Below are 16,057 nucleotides of genomic sequence, written 5' to 3' on the forward strand. Positions count from 1 at the left end.
CCACATAAAAGGCAGACCTTCTCACTTGCTTTGCTATAAAATTTTTAATTCCAAAATCGTTAGTAAAAGAGGCATCAGACTGCCACTGTACAAACAACTCCAGCAACTTCATCTGCCAAAAGGCTGAGCAATCACAGGTTCTTGTCCTCTTCTCCAGAAATAAGAACTCTGGCACCTTAGTGACTTGCAGCCTGAAAGAAATCCCCCAGGTCAACATTGCTCCTCTCGCCACGAAGCTCTTCCACTGGCATCATCCCCCAGAGCCCAGGGCTTTGCCACCAACCCACGTCCTCCCACCCCTTGGACACTGAAGGGGGCAGGCACCGGTGCCTCTGCTGTCACCACGGGAGAAAACTGCCAACAGCAGAAGCAGCTGAGCATGTTTAAACTCTGTTGTCACCCATCCCTCTGTGAGAGGGTCGTATGAGGCTGGAACGATGGCTTCCAGTCCAGCAACTCTGCAGTCAGCTGAAACGCTCAGTACTTCCAGGATGCACTACTACTGCTTTGATCCACATCACTGCTGCCAGCAAAATATCATCTTGAAAATGCAGATGTAAGACTGGCCTGATGTTTTTGCAGGGCTGCTACTCAGAAGTTACACCAGTAATCAAACAACACTTTTCCAAAACTTTTTTTCAGAGTAGAAACAGGTTTCAAAAACAAAGTCAGTCTCCCATGAGAGCTGCCTTCTTCAAACATTCGCAGCATACAACAGAAGCAGCACCTCAGGAAGCGCCAGGTGGGTAACAGCGAAGTAGACACACAGACCCTGCATTGAACACTATTCGTTTAGCAGAAATATGACTGCATGCTTCTTCCTGCTCCACACCAAATTTATCCCGGTTAGCAACCTATGAGTGCAGAGGCTCGGTATTAATCACAGCACAATCACAAACTAGCCCAATTTTGTCATTCTATCTTTTCTTCTGGAAGTTCAGTGCACAGCCTTGTAGGAGCAGAATGAAATGACAATCTAAAACCTTCCCAGTTCTCCATCAACAACAGAGAATCACCAGAAAGTGAATCTAAGTGATGTAAAGTCATGAGTTCATCCAGCAAAACGTGGCAAAATCCATCAAATAAATATTTCAAAAATCGGAGTCTGGAACCATGATGTTTACTTTCTGTTGAACTTGATGGTGCAGTACAGAGTATGTGATGCTACTGGGGGCAACGATCAGGAAAAAAATGTGTTACGGTTCTACAGACTTTATCACATTACATATTTACATGAACTTTAATAGACAAAGCTGATTTTTCCCATTTGCAAAACGTGTTCAATTCCAGTTCTTTAGATGCGCCTACTCAAAAGAAAGAATTTTTACTGCATCTGCCAAAGACAGACTGAAAACACATACTACGAGATGTAAAGACAGTCCTTCGCATATGTTTTATTTTTTATCAGAGTGACATTTCAAAGATTGAACAATTTGGTGGGTAACTCAGTGATCCTTAACCTATTTAGATGGCCTGACTTTTAATTGTTTACAAAAATATTTTCAGGTAAGCTACTAAAACAGGCAAGTCCTACAAAACCCAATTTTCATAATTCATAAGCAAGATGCATGCAGTTTACAGATAAAAAAACATTACAGCGATGTTTTTAGTGTCCTAAAGCTGGTTTGGGGTTTTTTTGTGTAGTTTTTTTTTTTTTTTATTTTATTTAAGAAAAGGTACTCCGCAAAAACCTACATTAAAGGTTTTATTATGTTTTCTTATAGCCCAGGACCCTCAATATTCCCTCTCCCAACCTGATCTACTCTTTTCTCCTGCTGTTCCACTGCCAGGAGTTTTCGTTCTGGAGTGTCTAGATTTCAGTGGGTTTCTGTGTTTCTGGATTTTCTGAATACCATGTTAGACTGTCAACCAGTCAATCTAGCTGTAGGGTTGTACTCTGTTATCTTTGCAATGTTTTTGCTTTTAAGAACCATTTAAAAGTGCCACTGCATGTATCAGGCACTCCAAAAGAAAGAAAAGGAGAAAGAAAGTTCCTGGTTTAAGTTCGAGGGGTTTGTTTTTTAAAGCACAATGAAATGAAGGGAGGGGACACACACATCTGCAGACCAAAGACAGCGAAAAGCATCTTTACTGACACATTGCAAAACCCCACACTAGTACATGTATGCTTTTGTACTCAGATTCACAGACATGCAAAGGAGGAAAACAGCAGGACATCAGTGAAACCACTGGAAGTGGTCTGACTGCTAATGGCCTAATCCTGGACTGTCAAGTCCTAGGAATTAAAATAGCATTTTAATTTTCAAAAATCAGTGTCCCTGATGCAGCATATTCGCATATTCAACAGCAAAGGGCCTTAGGATATTTATGTAAATCCTTTAGATAGCAGAGATGAGAGAGAAAGGAGGGGGGCAAGCTAACTGCCAGCTGCCAGTTCACTGAACAGAGAAACAATTAAGATAACTGGGCTGCACACAGCGGATTTTGCATGCAAACTACTATGGCACGAGCTGCAGACAACCAGAGGCCAGGAGGGAGGAGGTCAGCTCTGAAGCAGTCCCTCGATCCTGCTCAGAGGAACCGAGAAGCTAGGCGCAGGGATCTAGCAGGGGCTGGGGTTTTGCCTGAAGGGCCAGCAGGACACCATGCAGCAGCCTTGGAAAGGGAAACTGCTAAATAGGGAAGATGAAGATCCTGGAAGGAAAGGAAACGCACCATTTTAAAAGTCTGTTCTGTTTTAGTACTGCAGGAGGATGTGCTGACTCTAAACAATGACATACCTATGTAAGTTAACCCTCAACTCTGCAAAATGTGCGATGACTTATGTCATACATCGAGCCAGATCTGGATCTCTGCAGTGTTGTGACTACGTAATGTTGTGCCACAGGTCCTCTTCTGCTCCACAATCCAACGTGCCAAACCTAAACCATAGTGACCATTTTGCAACCAGCTGCATCTGGAGCAGGCAGCTTGTGCTGTGTTTGGGCGGGGTACCTCACAGCGGGGCCCCACGGCCACTAAAACACATTTGGGCAGGCCCTCCGCACCCGTCCTGACCAGGAGACCATCGTCCATCAAGAAGTCAGTGGTCCACGTGACAGTTAACCTGAGTAGGTTAAAAGGCCTGGCCTGACCAGTGTGGCTTCAGGCTGTGCTACACAAATACCTTGGCTGCCGGACAAACCCTTGTAGTAAACCCTTTTGTACTACAAAAGCTTATAGTAACTGAGGAGCCTGCAAGCATCTCCCACTCCATACCAGCGATTATGCTGCCTACCCACCCTCGTATTTATCTAGAAGCACAGCAGGAAGTTCTCACGTGAACCTCCCTTCTGTTTAACAGTAGAAGTGATCACTAGAGTTGATTTCTTGCAAGAAAATCATATAACAGCTTGAATGACCAAAAAGAGGGAACCTCTCCACAGACAGGATCTGTGCAGCATCATGGGAAAACCCATCTGAGCTTCATCTGAGGCTGCACAAATGCAGGGTACCCAGCACCTGAAGGGACATACCATTTACTTGCTATCTATATTCTTATTTCTATCTGATTAAAACAGCTGGTTTATTAAGCTATTTGTTATTGGGCCTCTCTTATCAAGATCCAGAAGGGGCCACGCACTGCCTCTCTTACACCACGCTTCAGTGCAATCATCCTCTGCCCATGCCATCCCATCACCTGCCTGCATACCCCCACTCACCCTCACTGCATGAAGCCTACAAGTTCCAAGAAAAAGCCAAAGGGATTTATACAAGGAAATGGAGAAATATGCATAAAACTTCTGATACTTTATCTTAGACATTAGCCTCTTAGCTCCTTCTAAAGGCCTTACCTACTTGATAGTAAATCCAATTATGCCCAGTCATCCCATGCAGAAGTGTGGGGTAAGCCTTTTATGTACAGACTAAAGGCTCCTGAGCATGCTGCTGAAACTCAAGACCAGTGGGATGCCTGATTTCTAAGAGGATTGAATCCTCCCTGAGTAGCATTTAAGAGAGCGCTTCAGACAAAGCCCATTCAGTGAAAGAGAAAGTGACATTTTTGTCAAAGAACATGCATTTTATAGCACAGGCATTGATTTCTCCCTAAAGAGATAATAATCTACTATACAATCAGTTTTGTGTGGTTTGGTTGTTTTTGTTTATCGGTGTTTGGTTGGTTGGTTTTTTTAATATAAAGCCATTATTTCCATTTGAGCACTTTTGTCTCTACAGCACTGCATTTTGGCTTTTTGTTCACATGTATACATGCAGGTTCCTAAAGCCAAAGGTGGAGGGGAGAGGGCTGCCAGTCTGCCTCTCTGACACCACCAGGCTAAAGGTGCCCATGCTGGCCTGCTCGTACCAGCTGCCCCAGAAGCAGGCTGATGCCTAGATTCCCACCTGATGACACAGTGGGGACTGAAGTGGGGAAAGGAAAAAGCTGGCTGCCTTTCCAGGGTTCCACTAGAGATTGACAGAAGCTGCTGTCCCCTCATTCTTGACCACAGGATAAAGGGGCAGAAATGTCTTCCCAGATAAACCAGTGCTTTCGCTAAATCAAAGTTCCTCTGCAGACACAAAGTATTCTGACAAACGGACAGGGAAAGTAACCACTGTCAGAAATACCCTTCCTTACTGCAGTAGCTTCACTCTTTCCTCCTGACATTCAATCCTTAATGTTTGCTCTTCTAATGCATTATCACATGTATCACAAATATCTCGCATACTACCATTTATTTAAATAAATGCCATTTTATTTAAACAAAACAAGAACAGGATGCTTCAAAGGATATACTATGTTTGTTTGCTGACATCTTAAGGAATCCCACCCCACTTAAGGGTGGAAGAGCAATCACTTGTTTCACTTTGCTCCAAAATGTCAATTTTATGGAAATACCTATTATTTAAGTCTTGAAAGGCCATCAGACAGAGGGAACAATGTAGTGCTGTACCTCCAGTCATCAGAGAAAGGAAGAAAAGAGAGGTTCTTGTGCACATGGCATTTCTTTGAAGTTGCTGTACATCTTCAAAGACACTCTATGTTACGAAAGAGCCATTTTCTATCATCACGACAAATACATGATGCGTAATTATGTTGAAAGACTCAATCTACATGATTGATACTTCTTTGCACCAAATCCATGCAAACGTTTAAAGGAGTTATACCTCAATTCATATTGGAGGGCAAAGGGAGTTACATTTTCATACAGTGAGGGAAAGGCACATTTTTACTTAACAGCTGTACACTGCACATTAAAAATACAGTGACTTTCTACACACCTATGCAAGTTCCAGCTTGATTATACACCAAAAATAAGTATTTGAGATGACTAAAATGCAGCATTCGAACCATGAAGTTACTTTACAAATGCAGCATCAAGATGGTATGGGATTTTTCATATGAGAAGATACAAACTTGACTTTAAATAAGATACTTAAGCTGTTTCCTCCCAAAAAAACTCTTATTGATATAAACTTCAAGACATTCAATATAAAAGCACAGTTAGTGGAAAGCAAGCACTGATTATAATTCAGCTGCTCATCTCTGGGTTTTTTGTACATGGTGGCTCTTAAACTACTGCTCCCTCCTGCCATCCTACTGTGAGGCACCAGAAACTGAACAGCTGGAAGCACAGTCTTCCCTGAAAGTACCGTATACACCAGGCATACACAAAAGGACTCGTGTGCTTTTGTGTAATTTAATATCTTAAATCTCTTGTACCTGTTGAGATAATCAAATTGCATTAGCTGGTTAAGAGGATTTTAGTGCAACACTGATGTCCAATCTAGTCACCTTACTACACTGTCCTCCTGCTACTCCTTGTAGGATTACTTTCACAGCCCAGAGATGCCAGCTTTGGGAATGCTTTTACAACAGTAACATCTGGCCCCTTGGCATGCTACTCTTTGAACTGTGCCAGTTTGGCAGTTGCCTTAGGGTCCATCAAATGGTCAGAAAGCTAATAAGATAGTTCACTATTCTGGACATCAGTTTTCCTCAGTCAGCAACCTTCAGATTTGCACTCACTCCTCCTTCAAAGCATCTGGCATCTTGGTATCTGCTTTTCTTACACATAAAGGTCAAAGAATTGTGCCTATGTCTCAGAATCCTGCTAAGAAAAGCCTCTAATTTTGCTAAGTAAATAATTTTTGAAAACATGTCTTTCATGGCTGGGGAAAAAAAAAAAGGTAGGAAGTGGAAGGAAATGGGAAGGAAACTAATTTCAGACAGCAAATCCCTTCAGGTATCCAACTGGAACTGCAGATAAGCATTCTAATCAAGTATTTGATATCAGTAAGGGCCACTGTTCTGCTCTCGTGCATTCATTCCCCTCAGAGCAGGTTGTGCACCTTGCCTTGCAGAATCAGCAGACACTTGCAGCTGAGTTCTTTCCAAAATGTATTCTCCACAGTTTCATAGGTAGTCTCAAGATATGCTTTTACATAGATTTGTTCCTTGATGAAGGCACTTTGACAAAATGAAAATGGCATTACTGGCAGCCAGACACATCCTTATTAATAGATAGAGCTCTCCAGATTCTAACCTGCATCAAACCTGGTCAAGCAGACACTATTGAAGTTTCTATCACACACCACAATGATCAGCTCCATCCTCGTCCTCATCATTACACACCTGACAGGTGGATTTCAGCAAAAGATGCAATTTAGATCCAAGGAGGAAAGGCAAATGACTAATGGCCTCCTTCATTTCCTGTCCATTGTGCCAGCCACACTTCTAGGGATGAGATTCCCCATAGAAATCAGAAGCCTTATATCAATTCAACATACTTTCTCTGTTGCCAACATTGTGTAAATAAGGAGTCAAAATAGGCTTGTTAACTATACACATACATATGTATATGAACTAGCTTAATGCTTTCAGTGCAATATATTCAACATAAAACTTAAACACTGGTTTTTAAGTCATTACATCTGAAGGTTATGAACAGTTTTCTAGTCACTTGGTAACAAAATACCTGAAATACAAGCTTGGAAACAGGATTTCCCCCTCAGAATATTAAAACAAACTTTTAAATGGTATTTCTGGCTGAAAAATTAAGTTGAGGTTTTTGTTAATTGCAGTTTCTACAGAACATGTTATTTGTGAACATATTCTCCCCTCCCCAGATAAATACACCTTCAGTAGTAATTGTATCAACTTCTCTGGAACCAGAATGTCTCAGTCTGAAATTTTAGATTCAGGTTTCTTCTCGAACTGATAACCACATTTCTGTTACATAGACTTTATTATATTATATAATTTAAGTAATTTAAGAAAAGCAGTTCTTGTCTATATCTTTGTTAATTTTCAGGTTATCAAGATACTGAAATATACATAAAATCTATGATGTTCCAAAACAAATTTTTTTTTATTATTATTTCTATGTAACTTGATGGTCTCAAAGCAGTTCAGACGTGAATTACACTTCACTAACCTCCAATAAACTAGGAAGGAATAAAGCATTATGCTGGAGCACACATTTTCTGAGCTTCAAGTTACAGATTTCAGGCACCAGAGGGATTAAAAAGGATGTAAGTCCTTTATACAACTGAAATCAACGAACAGTGGTGGAAGAAGCTATTTGTCTGAATGAAAGAGCAGTGGTGCCTAAGGGAAACACAACATAGAACTGTACTCGGCAGCAGCAGAGAGGGCCAATCATAGATTAACACAAATTAGTGGATAAACCTGCCCTTAAACCTCGGCTGACCAGTCGCAATAGCATATAGCAGAAATGCAATCTCCGTACCATTACCAATTACTCTGAAATGTAACACAGTATTCCAAGAGATCTCTTGCTCCATACACAGGAGCAAGCTGTCACCAACTCTGCTTTTTAGCTTCTCCTGAAAAAGGTAAATAAAAGGGTATAGAAGGGTACAGTTACCTACCACCAATGAAAGTGTTACGGTAAAGCCAACAGAAGGGGATACATGCCTTTCCTTCAGTATCTCAGTCTAATTCAGGCAAAATTTGTTTGAAGAGCCAACGAGGGTGGCCTTACACTAATGTATCAGAACATGACCTGCAGCTGAAGCTCCGGCTTGTGACTGACACACATTCAGTCACCACCACGAGGAGGAGATACATCTGTAGACAGCTACCTCAGGTTTTCCTTCAGTTCCTGCAAACTGGGACACTAGGAAGTTACTCGTCTGCTTAAAAATAAGTTGGTGTTCCACCATTTCATCCCAGCTATCAGTTACTGGCTAGACAATGCACCTTGGTAGCTTCCCAGACATGGGCCAAGGTTTGAAAGTCAAGGAGAGCTGTGGAGACTAATCAGAACTGGCCAAACTCCCCTCCCACCCAGCACACTGTAGTTGAGTATTTGCATTAATGTCTGACCAGCTGTTGTATGCGTCTTTTTCTGTTTTGTTAGAGTGAAGATGCAACATGCAAGCAGAGACACCTTTTGTATGGTAATTCACACATCCAAGGAATTATTTTGGTTTCATATCAAAACCTTTCCTGGAAGGACCATTAACCCAAAGTCTGATTCAGAAAACTTTTAAGAATACCTAAAGAAAGTGAAATAGATTTATTTTTGCAATGGACCATACCAAAGTAACAACATGTTCATACCAAGTTTTAATCATATTTTCAAAGTAATATGTCTCAGATATTTCCACATTTTATCATATGTTGGATTGTTTGAAAAGAAAGATTCAGTCTGTAAGGCAACAAATAACACTTAATTTAGCATTAAGAAAAAACACATCCTATTTTACAGAATCAATCTTTCTTGGGGAAAGGTAAAACTGAAGTAAGAGCTGTGAAATCAGACTAATAGTCTTTCCCACAGAATCAAAGATGACTGACCATCCCTTCTATATGGCATTTTCATTCCATACAGATCAGGAAATTCTTTGATAATGCACCTATCATTCTTAATCAGAATTTGATCTAACACACTCATTACGTGTCCAAGATTGACTTGACTTGTGTCTCAGACTGTCTTGGTCCTTTCCTTTTGAAGAAGCTAGTGGTATAAAAATCACACAGTAAATCTCTGTTCAGAAAAACAGCAATCTTGTTTAGCGATTAAACATACTTCTCAGGAAGAGTTTCAAGTATTTTTTACTACTGCTATGATTTAAAGACCTTAATTAACATCTTTCTACTTCCCAAAGGAAAACCGCTACTCTCTGTGAGAAAGCATTTTTGGAGCACTCCACAAACTGAAAGCAGAACTGAACAGTACAGGTGCACTCATAGCAAAGCTTTCAAAACCTTTAGGGCGAAAGAAAAAGGAAAAAGCAGCTTTAATTGGATAATACTGAAGGGTGAGCAGGTCAGTAACAGCTGCATACACTAGAACACAGAGCTGGCAGGTACAAAAGTCACTACAGAGACTCCTTCACAGCCCTGGAAACACTACTAGGTAGCACAAATTCTTAAGATTTTGATCTTCTTTTCTGGATGAAAGGCCTTTTGTTTGTTTTTAATTAGAACTTATATCACAGAAGAAACAATTTAGTTCAATGATTATATACATATAAACAAGAACAGATTTTATTTCCTGACCCTACAGGGACTTACATCTCCCAAGGAATTCAAAAGGAACATAGGAAAAAAGAAAAAGTGAAAACTGTTACGCAGTCTCTATATAGCTATATTGTCAAAAAGCTTAGGCAGATAACCCTTAACTGAAAACTAAATGTAAGGAATAGATTTACTTTTTTTAAAAAAAATCTACTTCTAAAGAGAATTTTTAAGTAGAACTTAACTGCATAGAGTTCTAGCGCAAAGTTTCACAGTCAGATAAACACCATAATTTAAAAAGACTGAATGGACTAATTTCTGTTGTTGTATCTCAGTGAAATACCAAAGTGGTAAGACAAATCAGGTAAAATATATATAGCTGTTAGACACTTACTTGAATGGTGTGAACAGAAATGACAGTGTGGTTTCCTTTTTCTGACTCATCTTAACCTGCATAAAAAACCCCACAACATTAAACCATTATATGCAAGTTGCAATAAGACTAAAAAATGTATCAGGAATTAAACTAAAAACTACAGAGAAGTTCTAAGACTTTGGAAAAGGAATGAAATCACGCTATTAATATACTGTCCAGGAAACTGGGTGTTATACTCCCATATGTGTAACTCCTCTGAGTTCATGGAAACCCAGACCTGCTCTAGAATAGGTAAAATAAACCACTCCCCAGCCACTGATTTTCATAGAAGGACTTCTACAGGTTGCAAGATAAAGGGAAGATATAGCCAGAAGTGCTACCAGATTTCAGTGACAACCTTCCTTGATAAAACCAGTATTATTTATGCCAGACAGGAACTAGTACACTGTGACAACACTGCTGAAGCAATGCTGTTAGATCGATTAACCTGCACATGGATAAAAATAGAAGGCTTTGATGCAGTCAGAGCCACTTTGCCCAAGGCCCATCAAAACATCTTTAAGGTCTTCTGCAGCAGCCTGACTTAAGTTTGACTGTCAGCCTAAAGTGCAAATAAGAATTTTCCAAGCACATTGCTCCCAAAACCTGACAGCTTGAAGTAGCAACCCACATGTCTCATCCTATCCATCCAAGGCAACGTCCTCTCCGGGGAGTGCAAACTGTGGTCAGGTCAGTCCATCACAGGAAAAGTAAAAAGCAACTCTGTGTGTAGCCAATGTGTTGCTACTGCTTCAGCAAAGAAACTTCATACACAATCATTCCAAAACAATGCCAGAAACAAACCAGCCATCAAGGAAATGGATAATTTAGCACTAAAAAATGACAGAATAAAAATAAGAAGGGGGGGGGGGGGGGCAGAACTTTGTTCAAATAATCCCCCAGGCACCAGTTAAATACTGAAAAAGACCTGAGTCACATCCTTAATTCTTAGAGCAGAAGTCTTCCAACTCTGGAGGTTCTATCAGCATGCTTCAACTTCACATTTAGCCCACCAGCCACTTTCCCCGCTACATATCAGTTTTCCACCACAGATTTGGAAGCAACCCTGCTCCTGACACTGCCAACCTGGTATCCACACATTTAGGAACCTGGCATTCAAGGGACAGAAGGTACTGAAAGTACTCATCTCTGGCAGGTGATCCCATGACAGTCCATTGTTCCACTATCGTCACATGAATTTCCTGACAGGGCAACAGTTCTTGCATGGCTCAGCTTTCTGTCTGTGGAGAGGATGGTTCTCCCCCAGAGCATTTCTATGTCTTGCCAAAACTGTGATTTGGGGATTTTGGACTGTTTTGTATTCTACCGTCTAGTGAAACAGAATGTTTTTTTGATTGGACCGCATATGTGTTCTCATAATGTAATAATATCCAGCATTAGATGAATCAAGACAGAGAAACCAGAGATAAAAAACATACAAAGCAAACCAACAGCATTACCTAAAAGTGAATTAGGCCACTAATTTAATTTCTTTAATGGACAGGTGCCTGTTACCTTTTTGATCTGTTAGTGTACTGATCCTGGCTTAGAGCCTTATCTCCCAGACCCTGTTGAAAGGTACTATCTCCCTTTTCAGTTATCAGCACTCAGATTCTACCTACATACTGCAAGTAGGTTTACATTAACAACAATAAACATCAGCATTTATGTTAAGAATCAAGAGAAGTTACTCATGCTTCTTACAAAAAAGGCATTTATATTAAAGTCTTTCAAACTCCTTCAGATAGGGCCCACAGCCAGTCAATTGACTTCACCCAGCATCCGTATTAATTTTTAGTCCTTTGAATTACAGCATGCTATACATAGCATTATGTCCTAGTATAATTACTTTACACATAGCAACAATTATTAGCCACAGAAATATTTTTCTTTACCCTATGTATAGTTACCTTAAATTGCTCAAGAATCTGAACAGCATTGGTAAACATGCTCTCCGCTTTGAAATGATCACTATTGTTCAGATACTCCAGAGGCAGAGTTCCCTGGAGAAGAAAAATACACACACACATATATAAAAAAATATAAATTTAAATGAAGACACAGGAATTTCTCTTAACAGAATCACAGGCCATATGAGCAGTAAGAATACGTCAAATGACTTCTGAAATAACTACTGTAACTCCTTTGAAAATACTCTTCTCAAATCATTTCTAAACATCACAGGAGCTGTTTACAATATCCCAGTTTGTACAGAAATGCAAAAAAAGTAAATAACAGAAGTTGTTATTAATCTATATACTACGTAGTAATACAACCTCAACCCCTAATCAGAAGCCATTTTGGAAATACCTAAAAGTCTTCTATCCAAAGCCTTGCCTGGGCTTGACTCGCCCACTGCTCGTGATGGGAAAGCAAGCAGTTCCCACCACCCTGTGTTGGGCAGCTTTGCTCACATGAACAGCAATGAGTGTAGGACAAGGGGATAGAACTTGGGGAAAGTGTCCAGAAGACATATTTCTGTAAGTGCTCTGTAAACGTGAAACCAGCAGCATGACAGCACACTAATATAATGCTAACTGTCAATTAGATATTTATGAGAGAACCTTTGGACTATGTCATAATATAAGAAAGAAATTCAAAGAAAAAGCCATCTGACAAGTGAGGGCACTCACTGCTCACTAAATTAGAGGCACAAAATACCATCTGAAGAAAGTACGCCGATTTAAACAAGAAATAATTAAACATTAAACTGCAGGAACCAGCTTGTTTACAGACTCAGCTTTCATGATCAAAACCAAGTGTTATTCAAACCACATTATATTTTTACCATCCCTAAAAAACAAAGTAACAAAAAACTTTTATGCAGCTCAAGAGTATGAGGTTGCAGTTTATAAAAGGATCAGCTGCCTTTCCAACTGAAAGCACTATACAATATACAAAAAAGATTGAGTTTATACTCTAAACAGAAGACACATGCACATAAAGCTAAAACTATAAGCAGTCTCCATACCCTATAGCACTTTTCCAAATCTATAATCTTTCCCCTCACATGCCTCAACACCTTTTCCCCTATGGTGAGCAGATTCCTGTAACATGGAAAAATGTTTGTACTCCTTACCACAGAATTCAGCGGGAAAGGCACACCGATAAGGGAAGCCATCAGTGGTGCTATATCAGCCTGTGTAAACAGAAGCATTCCCATTTTAATATAATTGCAGCCTCTAGAGCTAATAAATTTAGTTTAATTTTAATATATCTGCATCTGCAAAAGTAAATGGTATATAATACCATGAAGTTATAACATACAACTCTACTTTTTTTATTTTTTTTTTTTTTTTAGTTTCTAGTAGTCATCATGGCATGATTAGATTCAAAATGTGAGGCTACTACTGGTAAAACTTCAAAAATACATTTAGTTCAAAAAGCAAATAAAAACATCCACAGTATTTATTCACAGGAATTCAGTAGCTCCTTCACGGCACTCAGAGAGGCACATCACTTTTTATGATTATTTATACCACAAAAAGAATTAATTTCATATTTACAGTTTTAAGCAGTACACAAAATATACTACTCTTCACAGCACTCCTTATCCACAGTGCCAATTATTCACCTTCTCCCCTTCAGAGGGGGATTCTGCACTTTTGCGTCCAGTCAGCTCTCAGGAAGGGCCCTTCAATCTACACTAAGGCATCTCATAAAATAAAGTACCATTACCTTCTGCTTGTGATAATAAACACTGCCTCTTACCAGGTGTATATTTTCCTTTATTATAAAACTATGCACCAAAATTCTTTGGTTCTCCAGCATAAGTCTGAAGAAACTACACTGAAACCACAGGCACTGCTCCAGCCTCAGATCTACTGTGCAGAAGCAGATGCCGAACCATTATTTGTAGAGGACAATGTATATGTAGTGTAACAGTAATCAGAAGTCTAGTTTGCTATTTTTACTCATAATCCCACAGGTACTACAGGATAAAAGCTCTGTCTTTGGGGACGCCATTACCCAGAACAAAGCAACACTTGAGGCTCTTCTATAGTGTCTTAAAATTACTTCTCCATAATTCCTGCCGCCCTTGAGAGGTACACTGATCTCTAATTTTGTACCAGGGCTTTTCTGAAAGCAGTTGATCCAGAACATTCCCAACTTTAAACTTCCAGCATAAATTTATTTCCCTTGTCTGAGCAGGTTTGGAGTCTGCTATTCACATATTGGGCTTCACAGGACAATAGGAAGTAAGAAGCAAACAAGCTTCAGGTGTACACATGTACGTGTTATCATCATGATTTTAAAAAAAAGCTTTGCTGATTTACTATCAAGGATTAAGTCATCCTTTTTTTTTTTTTTTTCTTCCTTTACTGTACAAATTGTCTAAATTGTTAAGTGGTTGGGCCATAATCACAGACCCTGTGGGAAAAACACACAGTTTAACAGTATAGCAAGAATTAGTTTTGATTCAGTAATGACAGCAACTTCTGGAAAAAGTGACAAAATACAGACATTGAAATAGATGGCTCTTAAAAATTACACTGAACATTCACATGGCTATCTTAAGAGTAGCAAAAAGCATATAGAAGGTGCTCACAAACTTGGGAAACATGGTCATCAGACCATGCTTCCTCTGTGTTTCACTGGACACCTTCATCAAAGATAATTCGAAGGTGTAAACTCAGCTCCAGAACATTTTCAAATCAGAAAGAGGGAAAGCATCACAAGTTACTTCTAAAAGTTTGCAAGAACAAAACCCACTCTGAAAACATGCTAGATAAGTTATTTTTGGGTACCTGGCACTGAGTTTGAGTAGTGAGGAGCACCTGGCACAACGTACCACACTCTTTATGATCACTAACCAAAAATGGTGTGATAATGTACCTTCAGGAGGAGAAGTTGTACGTAGCTGTCACAGGTGTTAACAAGCAATTTAAACTTTTTCATATTAGGTTGGGTATGGGTGTGATTCCTATAACTCTCTAACACATTCCAGGAAAATGCTACATCACTGTGATAATTCATTCGAATTCCATAATTTATTTTAAATCACACAAGACTCAATTTAAGGTGAAAAATAATGTGCTATTAAATTAGGTATGTTTGCTACCTGATTGACATCCAGCCTCTTCAAGTTCTCCAGTTTCCATTCTGCAAGAAATAACAGAGCAAATGAACAGCTAACCTACACAGATTTGAAAGAGATAATTCAGTTGACATTTAACGTCTTGTTGCCATTTTCTGTAAAGTGTTGTTACTAAAGAAAATTATAATTTGGCTTTAGGATGCTAGCTCAAGAAGGGTTATAGATGGAACTCAACAGGCAGAAACAATAAAATGCATTCATTTCAGTTCACATTTTCTTTTATCCATCAGAATAAATTACTGCCTGCAATTGTGACCCAGATCAGTTGAAGGAAGTCCAAGGTTTTTATTTTTTTAGCACAGTATAGGAAGTGATATATTACCTCCTGTGCCAACCAAAGGATTCAAAACTAGGTTTAGGAGAAGGGCTGTTGAATCTCTTCAATAGTTTTTAAAAAAGGTTAACCCAAGGTCCCAAATATACTGATACAGAGTGGTACAAACATACTTCAGGTCTGCCATAAGCAATACCTGCCAAGAGCGAACTCAAGGGAAAAGTTCAACAATTTGGCAGCCAGAACTACTACAATGAAAGCAGAGACAAACAAATATACAAGCCCCTAAAGCTATGGTGTATCATATAAAAAGCTGGTTCAAAACTGTATTTTCCCGCTCTCCACTAGCCTCTAAGGAAATAATGAGGAAATTGCCTGGTTTTTGTCTGGGGGTGGAGAGTTATTTAAAAACAGAGTTTAGCAGAGTTTGCACTTTGGTTTTTTTTATGTCTTTTCCTAATGTTTAAATTCACTGCCCCACTACCCACAAAGATAAGCAGGAAAAAAATACAACAAGAAAACCCCAAAGATCCAAAGAAGATGACACACAGGAAAACACAACAGGGGCTGAAACAAACTTGCTGCTACAGTACTTAACATCCTGTTGATGGCCTACCTAGGACAGATCTCACTCAGTACAGCAGTAAAATCATTGGGGGCACCTACCCTCAACTTAGGAACCAAACTTAACGTTAGCCACAGGGGTATAGCCACTTTCCTCAGTACACATGGAAAGCTAACCGGGGCGCTCACCACCCTGCTAACGCTGCTTGCCAGAACAACGCTGCTGAAACAGCACGGACCAAAGCAAGGGTCTGCCTAGCACTTCAGACCATCCAC

General features: G+C 39.7%; 1 protein-coding gene across 5 annotated transcripts in view; it reads right to left on the reverse strand.

Annotated features, from left to right (window-relative positions):
* PIGN (phosphatidylinositol glycan anchor biosynthesis class N) overlaps positions 1 to 16,057 on the reverse strand; it is a 106,918-nt gene that overhangs the window by 49,636 nt on the left and 41,225 nt on the right. For all 5 annotated transcript variants that reach the window (XR_005103152.1, XM_037379974.1, XM_037379975.1 and 2 more), the window contains 4 exons: positions 14,908 to 14,948; positions 12,925 to 12,984; positions 11,756 to 11,848; positions 9,825 to 9,880 (listed from right to left, as the gene is read on the reverse strand). Coding sequence is in view for 4 of the 5 variants with exons in the window: in XM_037379974.1 (XP_037235871.1) it covers positions 9,825 to 9,880; positions 11,756 to 11,848; positions 12,925 to 12,984; positions 14,908 to 14,948 (250 nt within the window). In the remaining variant the exon portion in view is untranslated. The remainder of the gene's footprint in view (positions 1 to 9,824; positions 9,881 to 11,755; positions 11,849 to 12,924; positions 12,985 to 14,907; positions 14,949 to 16,057) is intronic.

This window comes from Falco rusticolus, chromosome 3, assembly GCF_015220075.1.
Source record: "Falco rusticolus isolate bFalRus1 chromosome 3, bFalRus1.pri, whole genome shotgun sequence".
NCBI classification, from domain to species: Eukaryota; Metazoa; Chordata; class Aves; order Falconiformes; family Falconidae; genus Falco; species Falco rusticolus.